General features: G+C 33.5%; 2 protein-coding genes across 4 annotated transcripts in view; one reads left to right on the forward strand and one right to left on the reverse strand.

The window, feature by feature from the left end:
• Nucleotides 1-9,306, forward strand: LOC126972825 (4-hydroxyphenylpyruvate dioxygenase-like). Its single transcript, XM_050819908.1, has 9 exons — nt 1-114; nt 909-998; nt 2,250-2,354; nt 2,833-3,048; nt 3,731-3,831; nt 4,865-4,969; nt 5,584-5,791; nt 7,453-7,692; nt 8,112-9,306. Exons 1-9 carry the CDS (start codon nt 112-114, stop codon nt 8,184-8,186), a joined length of 1,143 nt encoding a protein of 380 aa, XP_050675865.1. The 5' UTR covers nt 1-111; the 3' UTR covers nt 8,187-9,306.
• LOC126972828 (translocation protein SEC62) overlaps nt 9,297-12,582 on the reverse strand; it is a 27,525-nt gene continuing 24,239 nt past the window's right edge. For all 3 annotated transcript variants that reach the window (XM_050819913.1, XM_050819914.1, XM_050819915.1), the window contains exon 8: nt 9,297-11,860. In XM_050819913.1, coding sequence (XP_050675870.1) covers nt 11,719-11,860 — 142 coding nt within the window. In that variant the 3' untranslated portion in view covers nt 9,297-11,718. The remainder of the gene's footprint in view (nt 11,861-12,582) is intronic.

Here is a 12,582-nt window from a genome sequence, read left to right on the forward strand (position 1 = left end):
TCTAGAATATTGTAGTCCACTTTTGTCCTACGAAGCAGGCAGCCGTTGTGTCATTTTGTCTGTTCATGTGTCGGAATTTAATATTTTTATTTAATACGTACCTACCAAGCAATGGTGAGTTCTAGGCAGTACCAATAAAATACTATTAGATGATGCCAAAATAATCTCATATGGATATATTTTTTTCTTATTCAGTTTTAATTTATTGATTAAAAAAAACATATAGATATTTTATTTTGCAATTAATTTTAATTTTTGTACAAAAGAAATCCTATCATGAATATTTTTAGTACATAATTTGGTATTTATAAATTATTGATTTTATTACCACAATTCACACAAGTTTTTAAGAACAAATATGATTGTTCCCTTGGATAATTTATACGTCTAGATAGAGTTATTAGACAACCGATAAAAACAGGCCACGAATAATACTTAAGTGTGTGTGACAAACTACGTCTTACACTCGCGATTTCTATGACACTTTGTGTTAGTGTGCGTGAATTGCTCAAAATAGAGGTTAGTTCTAAACTCAATCTTTTTCCACGTTTTCACAGCTGTCATAGCCTATCTAGACGTAATCTAAGATTGTTCCTTTCATCATCATCGAATTAAATTGATATTAAGAACAGCCTGCACGGTTAAAAATTATATTTGTTGTAAAACACGCGAATGCTACAAATAAAAATATGTTTACTTTAGTTCAAGTTGTACATTATACGCCCTTTAGTCTTGTAGATTTATTTAAAAAAATATATCGTTAAGATTCTTTTTTTTATGAAAATAAGTGACGAGACGAGCAGGACGTTCAGCTGATGGTAATTGATACGCCCTACCCATAATCTAGCCGGCTTCCTGTGCAAAGAAGCCTCCCTCTGGTAAATTCTATAATTGTTTTGATGTTACAGACGTCGTACACAGATAAAGGGTCGAAACCATCAGACGGTCGGTTCATATCGTTTCATCACATCACCTTTTGGGTCTCAAACGCCAAACAAGTAAGTTAACAATCAAAATTTTGTCATTTAGTTAAAAAAAAATGATATTAATAATGAACACCACACTTTTTAGATTAAGGATTTGTATCCGCTTGGGAATGGAGCGACCGCCCTCAGGCTATTAAGTAATAAATTTTATTATACGATATTGCAATGTAATTGTAACAATATTATATTTAAAAAACGGGAGCCCTCCGAGTTTGACGGATACATTTTTGAATGGGTGGTAGATTTTGTCATGTAATAAGTAATTTTAAATGCTATTTTGAATAAAAAAAATTAATTTGAATTTGAAAATATCTTAAGATCTCTGTATCAAATGCAAAATGTTTTCAAGAGAGATATGGTATACTCACTCCCCAATCCAAGAACTCTCTTTTTTATCTAAAGGGAAAAAGTATAGGATGAAAGTAGTTTTTATCAAGGTGGTAAAAATAGTTATTATATATTATTTGACAATTTACAGCGAATCCATTCACTTCAACTCGCGACATTCTCCATCTCTGCCTTCTAAATAGCCATCTACTGCAGCCTTTACTTCATATATTTTGTTCTTAACTTCTTTACCAACTTAAAACTATTTGTTTCGAAGCAGATGTAAGTCTAATGGCGGCAGATCAGGTGATCAAGCCGGGTGTGGTCTATTAGGATCAGGTGATCAAGTATTCTATACATGTATGGACAAACTCGTTGTCTTGGTGAAAATTATTTTTTTTCTTGCTGGCCCGGGTCTTTTGTCATAAATGCAGTGTTGTAATCCATGATACATCAATAGTCACAAACCGTCGCAGAAAATCAGTGTTAGTACTTTTATACCAGAAATTTGCATGCGAATGCCTACTGTCTATAGTGAACAACCTTGACGATAATTTTATCATGTGGAATTCTTCAGATAAATTGTGAGGAACCCATTACTTAGATATGCCCATAATGTCACAATTTCAGTGTTCGGTTGGTTAGAACAGTGTCGTAAATTTTAACTGACACTTCTGCAATTGTGGTACGTTTTGGTCCGACCCGTTTAAATTCAGCGCCCAATTTTTAACGGTTCCATACGATGGACTACTTACTAAAAATAGACAGCTTTTTAAGCTTTCAATTGTTTGGCGACAGATTTTATTAATTCTTTATTCATATTAAACATAGGTACACTTACTTACATACATAGGTTAGCTTACAAACACTTCTGTAGATTATCTTAAATGCTTACCAATTATCAGCACACCCTTGTACTAAAAAATAACGTTTTAGGCAGCAAGCTACTACATCTCTCGCTTTGGTTTTGAACCACTTGGATATCAAGGACTCGAGACTGGCTCAAGAAGAATAGTATCACACGCTGTCAGATTAAACAAGGTTAGTGAGATTCTACAGTAATAATTGTTGAATTAAAGTTTAGATTCAAGAACAACTACGATCTTTCTAGAAGATATATGTTTTGATATTCAAAAGTATTTGTACTGTGGAAATGATTTAAGTGTGGGATACCTAAAAAAATCTTTACAGATTATCTTTACAGCTATACTGCTAAATATTTTTGTTAAATTAGGAGTTTTTTAATTTTGTTCTACAAATATAATATCTTCCGAGAAATTAAAATTTGTAATGTTAGTTATCTCAATACAAATTTACATACACTGTTCGGAATATTTGAATAAGTAAAGCTCTACTTTTTTTAAATATTGTTGAAATTCAAACTTTTTAGCGTACATTCTTGGATCACATCATTATACTGTTGCAATTACTACACAGATTTAAAAAAGAATAGAAGCTGTGATACAAAGATATTTGAACTTAAGCTGTGTAAAATAACGGACATAACACATATTTGTAGATAATCTTTATATTGCAAGCACAATATGAGCCACAAGAAACAGAATTTGTGAAAGAGGTAGCATTCCATGGAGACTTTGTGAAGGACGTGGCATTTGAGGTAGAAAACCTGGACTTTATCGTGGAGTACGCGAGGAAACAGGGCGCTGTCATTGTGAAGGATATTTGGGAGGAGAGTGATAAAAACGGGATAGTAAGGATGGCTGTGTTGAAAACTGTGAGTTTCTGACTACTACTATTACGCAAAAAAATTCTCGAGAATTTATATTATCATGACTGTTTCGACAGAATTTGTTCAGTACTATTAAAAAATGACTCGTCGAAAAACGTAGTAATATATAAATTTAAGGTAGCAGGTAGCAGCAGATCTTTAAACTGAACATTAAGCACCTGAAAATGCACCAATTTTGTGTAATTTTTTTTCAGCTGAATCCTTAGGTTTCTACTGAATAAATTTAAAACGCCTCCCTTACGAATCACTGTAAATGTTCGTGCATACCTACATGAAAATTAAAAAAGAATCATTTTTATTTAAATCGCTTTAATATGCACCAATTATACTGCAGATTGACAGAATACAGGTGAATTCCAACTGATGTAATAAATGCCATGAATTGTGTTTTTAAAGGTATTTTTTATCTTACAAAAATATTGAGGAGGCAGAAATGATAAATTTAAGAAACTCAATGCTAGGTACTTATAGAAATTGATAACCATTATATTTTATAGTTTTAGTGATATTGCATCTATTGAATATCTGTTGTGAGAATTACGACTTCAGGCTAACACTTACGAGGTTAGAGTCGACAAAATAAAATCCTATTGATTTAAATCGAGTAAGTGTTATTATTTGTTTGTACAAAAGTATTAGGATATAAATTACGCTTTTATCTTTTCAGTACGGCGACAATACTCATACATTAATAGATAAATCGAAATACAGGGGTTCTTTCTTACCTGGATACCAAACGCAAGATTCAGATCCAATACAAAAATTCTTGTAAGTACTTAACGATTTGTACTAATACAGATTTGACAGTGTTTCCAAAAATTACCTGGGAATGATGCAATGACTGCGATCACTAACAATTCAAGTGCCGTAAATGAAGCCATGTTCCACAATACCAAAACTAAGGCTGAGGTCTATAGAAAGTACTTAAACCTTGCTCAGACTTTACTTACGTAAGACTTAGCTGAGTGTAAGCTTCTTTAAGTTCTGGACGTTGTCGAAAGCTGCTCTTGATAGCTTCAACCAGCCATCCCCACCGCCGTTGCACATTTATTTATTTATTTGGAGTATTGTTCCACATATGGACTATTGCTGTTATCTCTGGTCTGGCGCACCCCAGTGCTTGATCCATTTGATCCTTGTGCGGTGTTTGCGGGACGATACGACATGGGTACCTTCAAAAAAAGTGCGTAAACTTCCTTAAAGGCTGGCACCATGCATGTGATTCCTCTGGTGTTGCAACAGAATATGGGTGACGGTGTTCACTAAACACCTCGTTTATCCTCCTTTTCCATAAAATAAAAAGCTTAGCTTTAATGGTTATCATTGATTTCGTTTATATAGTCATTTGACAGCTGAAATTTTGCTGAGCTAAAGCTAACACAGCCCATTGCAAAAGTCAAGTTCGCTTTTATCACACTCAGTAAGGTTTTACGTATAAGTCATAATATAGTCTAAGTAGGCTCTATAAATCACAGCCCAAGACAAGCTCTAAATTAGGTCTTCCAAGGAAAACGCAAATCAGGCAACCTGGCGGCCCACTATTGTTGACGAAGTGAATGCCTTTGCAAAGACAAGATTGATTGCTCGGGAACAAACAGCACATAGGTGCACAATGAACACCCGCTGCTTCATCTAGTAATTCCAGAAAAATTCTTGAAAAACATCAAATACTGTTGCAATACAATACTAAGTATTTGTCATTAAGTCTTAATGACAAAATGAAAACTTAGTGCAAAGCATAGGTACTAATCAGCCTATAGAAAAATATAAAAACAAGTTTTCAAAAGTAGTGTTATTTCAGGCCGAAGGTGGAGATAAACTTCATAGACCATGTCGTTGGAAACCAGCCAGACAACGAGATGGAAACAGCAGCATCCTGGTACGAGAAATGTCTACAGTTTCACAGGTAGGTAGATATATCAGGAATCAAGGACGCCTGCCTATCAGAGAAGTAGATGAGGATTATGAGTCTCTTTTGCTAAAATCCTGGCGTTTTCCACTCGAATCTACCCTTACATACATGTTCTCGTATTATTGGTACTTTTATCTTATCAGCTCTTAATTGAATCCCCGATCCTATCTTTGAATGCGCTTCTTCTTCTAGCACTTCCATCTATATTCGCTGCGTAAGTCTGTGCAGTAAATTTACTTCTTTCTACATGATGAAACTAATTAACAGTTTTGTACACATCAAACACATTAAGATTATATCGAAGTATCTATTCGATCACGAGTTACGAAAAGGAAATTCGCCTCGCCCTTAAATTGTTTTATGGTTTTTTACCTTTATTTTGAAGCTTCCTATGTCCCTGCCGAGATATCTCCTGGATATCTCTGATTGCTTACATCGTATTGAGAAAATTGTTAAGGCGGAGGCTTACGCATTATGCAAAATAAAATGTTGTATGCTTTTTGAGTGATTACTAAAGTCTACCTTCACCGGAAACCCCTTCCAAACAACTATACTGGATACGCCGTTGTTCCTTAGAGTAATTCTAAACTGGTATTTTATTAATCTAGATTCTGGTCGGTGGATGACAAACAAATATTCACGGAGTACTCAGCTTTACGGTCTATCGTGATGGCGAACTGGGAGGAAACGGTGAAGATGCCCATCAACGAACCCGCCCCGGGGAAAAAGAAGAGTCAGATCCAAGAGTATGTGGAGTACCACGGAGGCGCCGGTGTACAGCACATTGCTCTAAATACAGAGGATATTATAACTGCGGTGAGTGAAGCGAGTACTTAGTTCGCAAATAATACAGTTATTATGCGCCCGCGCATATTTATACATAACACTTAATATAATGAAGAGCTGGCCAGTTTCCAAGATTTGCGTGCAAAAAAGGCACAGACAAACCCACAAAGAGACAATATTTTGAGAAACTTTTTTATAAGTGTGCATAGATTATTTTTGACTTGAGTAAACAGATTGCTCTATATATTTGACCCTTTTTCAACTCAGTCGGTATAAACTTCTGTCAATCACCATTAATGTAGATGTATACCCAGCGGAGACGAGAAAGACCTAAAGTTAAGAATTCCTACAGAACTAAATCTCTTCCTAGGCAATTTGTAATTGTATAATAAATAAATTGATAAACTTTACTTCTTGGATTTAATTACACAAATAAAACTGAAAACAAAAAATTTATGAACGATGCGGGACTCGATCCCGCGACCCCTCGCGTTCCGTGCGAGCGCTCTTTCCAACTGAGCCAACCGTACGAGTGACGTATCGTTTATAAAAACTTGTATGCTTTATTCAACATTCAGATTGTGGCTTCATCTACAGGATCTGCTTTACAGTAGATTATTGATAACCTGCTCAACCCCAATATTTGTATATTAGGAAATTGACTTGAGATGTCGCTCTTGCTAATCTAAACAATTTGTTGTTTTTAAAGTGATAACCCTCACTTCTAGGATTTATTTACACAAATAAAACTTAAAAACATAGACTTACAATAGATAGTTGTATTTGCATTATGGGTTTACTAGCATATGGACGAACAGTGTCCAAGAGAGAACTTCTCTAACGGGGTACAGCAATATAGAGAAAGTAAGCGAGTCTATTGTGACTGTAAACGATTTTGATTACAAGTCGAACAGCCAGCTACACTTGGTATTAGGTCCTTATAGTATTCTGAATATTAAGCCCCTACCCCCCTACCAGTGGTAGTCAACTCATTAGTTTTTGGTGCCAGTGATACATTTTTCCCACCCGCGCCCTGTCGCCAAAATATTATGAAAAATTATTGTCTTGAGTTTTATAAAACGGATAAAAATATAGTTAGGAGCTGCCATTAAATATTTCGAAGTAATAAGATTGAAGGGAGGACAGATTTTTGATGAAATGAATGCGGTTCACCAGTGGGAGGCTCCTTTGCATAAGATCCGGCTATATTATGTTTACCACAACGGCGCCTATTTCTGCCGTGAAGCAGTAATGTTTAAGCATTACTGTGTTTCGGTCTGAAGGGCGCCGTAAATAGTAAAATTACTGGGCAAATGAGAGTTATCATCTTATGTCTCAAGGTGACGCGCGCAATTGTAGAGCCGCTCAACATTTTTGGGTTTTTCAAGAATCCTGAGCGGTATTGCATTGTAATGGGCAGGGCGTATCAATTACCATCATCTAAACGCCCTCGTTCTTTACTGTCATAAAAAAAACGAAACGAACTAATCGAGAAGAATAATGAGATATTCTGTAAGTATTAACTATGAAATTTGAAATTTAAAACAACAAGATGCTCGATTTGTTCTTAATTATATCCAATGAGATGGTATTTTCTTGTTTATCCTTTTGATTCACGTTAGGGTATGTCCCTAAAAGTATCTAATGAGAATATTGTACTGTGATTTGTTTTGACGATTTTTTTATTCTAGGTTGAAAATCTGCGTGCCCGGGGTGTTGACTTCCTGTCAATACCGTCTTCATACTACACGATAATCCGCGATCGGCTTCAGCACAGCAAAGTGAAGGTCGCGGAAAGCATCGATGCACTAGAGAAACTCAACATCCTCATAGACTACGATGACAACGGCTACCTTCTGCAGATATTCACAAAGAACACCCAGGATAGACCTACACTGTTCCTTGAAGTTATACAGAGGAGAAACTTTAATGTGAGTTTTATGGAACAAAGTCCGTATTGCAGAAGCCGTTTCAGTACGCAATCCGTGATCGAGTATGTTTTGTCTCTTTTATCCACATTTACGAAGAAAGTGACAGAACACACTCGATCACGGAGAAGGACTAAAACACTTCATACGATACGTCATAACATCCATTCTGTTTCAATCTTTTTGAATAGATACCCTTCAAAAGTACCCTTATTTTTTTTAAATTCCTGAATGTTGAATCGGAAACCATTAGGGTTTTACTAAGACGACTTTCAAAAGAATACATATGAATGTTACGCGTGCCTGTTAAAGTTGGTTTGATTAATAAATTTATTTAAATATTGAATGCTAAAATCAACGATACTAAGTATAACTAACTAACGAACTATACTAAGGAAAAAATAATATGTAATTCTTTTCAGGGTTTCGGAGCTGGCAATTTCAAGACGTTATTTGAATCAATAGAATACGAGCAAGAACGTCGCGGCAACCTCTAATGAAAACGATACTATAACAAAATAACACTCCATATTAAAAAGTAGAAATATTGAATGTTGTTATAGATCTAGGATCAAGTATCACCCTGGATTTGCTAATCAAATAATAATACCATACTTGATCACTTTAACATACAAAAACTGTTACTGTTACTGACAATGTTGTGACTTTGTCAAATTCTGTTTTGTTTGTTGGTCACAAGTGAAATTTGTCTTTTTAAGAAACATGTTGATATTTTATTTATGTATATATTATTCTGCAAAATCATAAGCTACGCAAGAAGGATTTTTAATTAATAAATTCCTTGCTATGTAAATATAGTTAATTAGATTTTTTATATTGTGGTGATTCATTGACAATCACAATATAGATGTGTATATAAGCTTGTAAAATATTAATACTTATCTTATGACGATTTATATGTAAAGAGATCGATTTAAATAAAATCTTATTCAATTCATAATATTGATAGAATGAGGGCAGTAGCATATTAAAACGTGATAAAAAATTTCACAATATTAGAAGTTAAAGTTATTATCACCATAATGAGTATATTATTATTCAACTAAATCATATAAAACTGAAAACAAAATTTTATGAACGATGCGGGACTCGATCCCGCGACCTCTTGCGGTTTAACTAAATCAGTAGATTCAAATAGTAAAAGTATTATACTCTGAATAAAAGAAAGTGTTAACACCACAAGCGTATAGCTTGTGTGTCACTTTCGGGTGCATGGTAAATCCATTTAATACTTGATCCTAGTTATAGATTAACCCCCTTATTCATAATAGTCTGCTAACTTAAAGCATTGCTAATTCTCACTCTGTCTTCTTCTATTGACCTAAGTCAGAATGAGAAAAAACACTCCTTAGCGGCTGTTTAAAGTTAGCGGACCATTATGAATAAGGGGGTAAGTGTTGATCGACAAATTATGCTTTTCTTTTAATATAATAAGAATATCAAATTACAAATTGAGTAGATTGACTAGCGTTTAATAGAGTAAAAGTCAGTCAATATTGTTATAGTAGGATCATGGTCATAAATGTGTTTACAATATCGCTCGCATAATTAAATAATTATAAATATTATTAGTTAAATAAAAAATATTTCAAATTATTCAATGTTTTATTGAATTAAAATTTCTTGATCAACATCTAGTAATACAATTAGACCTTGATCTAAGATAGAGAGATATGTACAAATACAGCACTTAAATATTTGTAGCCCAATTTATAACAAAAAAATATAATTAATTTTTTACTCAGCGAAGATGTCATCTAATACAATTTCTGCATTTTTAAGACAGGGACAACAAATTTTAAAGTTGAACCATTTTTAATGAACATCTTCATGAAAATACATAGGTAAACATTTAAAAAATCTTTTATAACTTTAGCATAGATAGAGTTCCATAGACGTTGTGATACTAAAGGTAAATAAATACGATATAAAAATAACAAAAAATTCCACATTTAAATCTGTGACGTCAGTCGACAAATCATAAAAAAGTCCGCGTAAAACAATACGTCTCGATAAAATAACAGCACCAAAGAATATAGACAAAACGAAGATAGAATACAACATTTTTCGCACCATTTCGAATATATTGCACAACATCAGTCACGTAATTAATTAAGTAAAAAATTAGTAAGTAGACAGGCTCTAAAGGGCTTAAACCCAAAGCCGTAAAAATCGTAATTTACCTGTCAAAAATGTCACCTACGTTCTGGCTGACAACGTGACATTGCCAGTAAAAAGCTTATGATTGCTATAAGAAAACATTTTTTAGAGATTGAGCGCATAAAATGAGCTTCTGCCAAATTAAACAACAAATTATAAACTTTATTATTATTAGTGTTGTAGTTACTATTTGGTAAGTCAATAATATTATGTGAAACTACCTGTCAGATTTGGGAATATATCATCTTGACATTAGTGTGTCTGACAGGTGACTTGCGTCAAAACACTGAGTGACATCCTTCATGTCTAACGTACCGTCCGCAAAAAATGTTTTATTCCAAACATAAAATCGTGTAAAAGACAGATATAATAAAAAAATAACCTAAGTGTCAGTGTTCGAAGGTCAGCTATTTTCGTGAAGGTCAAGGTAACACAATAAATTATAAATTCACCCAGTCGGTAATCAATTTAAGTTATTTCTTGAGTCAACCTTTTCAAATAATTGCAATATAATATATATTACATACTAAAAGAAATGAGGACTTTCATACATAAATTACAGATCAGTCAATACATTTTTAATTTTGTTTTGTGCTTAAGTTTTCCTTACCACTGATGATGTTATTGTAGGCAATCACTTTTAGGCTCGCTACACACAATCCGATTTGTTTGTTTTTATTGAATGAATATAATTTCAAGCTACTACACAGATCGATGTTGGTAGTTTCTCGTAGTAATCTAAAGAAGTGTCAGTAAAACACAATAATCTATGGAACGACCGGATAACTCAATTTTATTAAGCGTTTTTTGCATTTCGACTTAGGCCTGCCTAATACTTGCAATATTGAAGAAAGAGGCGTTGGTAGATTCAAATGCTCGAATTCAATAATAATTGATGGAGAATAATCCGTAGAAACTTAGATTTTTCACTATTTTTAGCATGAACGCAGTAATAAGTACTTATTGTATTGTGATTAATACTTAAAATAGGGTTCATGCCAAAATAATAGCAAAAACCTGACGTTTGTGACATTCGAAAATGGAATTTATTTAAATCTACTACAACGGCGGGAATGTGTATAGCTGCCTTAAGATTGTGACAAAAGGGTGAAACACATTAAATCTAAAGTGTTATAAATATAAATTATTATAATATGAATTCTAAAATAAATTCCCTATTGATTTCTAACCTCAGAAAAAAATAACTGGAACGAATATGATATTATAAAGACTTTTAGTCACACACATTGAAAACACAAATATTGCATTTAGGTGTACGGGACCAACGGGAACAGGCTTCAGCTATTTGTCTGTCAATCGCAACTGATACTTATTTTGACAGTGTTGTCGATAAAACAATAGATAATTAAAAAACAAGATGGCGCGATATCCAAGATGGCCGCAATTTAATTAATAAAAGTTTCTTTCGCTTAGGGTACAGTATCTTAATTTCTGATTAAGGATATAAGAATAACAATAAGGATATAAGATAAGTAAAATAAAATGGAATCTTCCTTTCCTTTCCTTTGATGAAGGAAAGATTTCCTTTGAAGATTCCTCTTTGATACATTCCTTTACATGTTATATTTTAGGTTATACATTACTGTTATAATCAAATGCAAGTTATATTGAAATTATTTTAAATAACATGTATTTTTGTCTATCCTTCCTATCGCAATAATTCGAATCGATAATACTTGTAAAAAATTATTCAATGCAAAAATGTTTTAAAAATAAATAAGATTATTCTGACAGTTCATAAATATAACCCGATTTGTTTAAAACTCGAGTTCAATTCCAGTTATTTTATCTGAAACGACTAATTAAATACAATAAAAAGCAGCGAAACTATGTGTTGGTGTCTGGTTCCAGGTCAGCTGACTCCACTATTTCGAAGTCACGGTCAGTGGATGAGCGCTGGCTCACTTCCGAATCCGATTCTGACACCTTATCCACCTGACTAGCTACTTCTACTTCTGGGGGCTCTTCTCTGTAAACGAATATGCATAATTATAAACCAAAACAAATATGATATTATGATTTTGTTAATTATGATTCCCTTGTTTCATTTAATGTTGATTTTATTTTAAAAAAAAAGTAACAATAAAAATAATGTCTAAATATAAAATTGCGAAATATGTGACATAACACTAGGTAGGGAAGGGTCTCACAAATGTGACAAGGCCGGGGGGATGTAAAATCATGAAAATCGTGTGACGTAATTTATGGGCGGCCTCTTATAGGCAAAGCACAATAAATAAATCGGGGTTACATGACACGTGTACGTGGCAAAAGCCTGCCATATATGCGTTTCTAAGCGCAGACTCGCGGGAACGCATGAGATTCGTGACGCGGCGTTTACAACGTAAATACTCAACAGGAAGTAAATCCAACGTTACCATTTGAAGAAAATAAATCCAATCAAATCAATAAATAAACATTCAACCGTTCTTTAGTAGAAATTAATCCAACATTGAAAAAGAGTGCATTGATAGAGTTACAGTACCATGCGCTAGTCCCGATATTATTAATATCTTAGTATCTTTCAATGACATTGTAAGTATGGCGTTACAAGATAGTCTGTATTTATGAAGGAGTACACTTTCACGTCCTAACCATATTTATTTATTTATTAAAGATACAATGTAACATAACAGATTAAATCTAAAGTGTTACAAAGATATAATACTAAAGAAAAAACAACAATGAAAA

Source organism: Leptidea sinapis, chromosome 27 (genome assembly GCF_905404315.1).
Source record: "Leptidea sinapis chromosome 27, ilLepSina1.1, whole genome shotgun sequence".
Lineage (NCBI taxonomy): Eukaryota > Metazoa > Arthropoda > Insecta > Lepidoptera > Pieridae > Leptidea > Leptidea sinapis.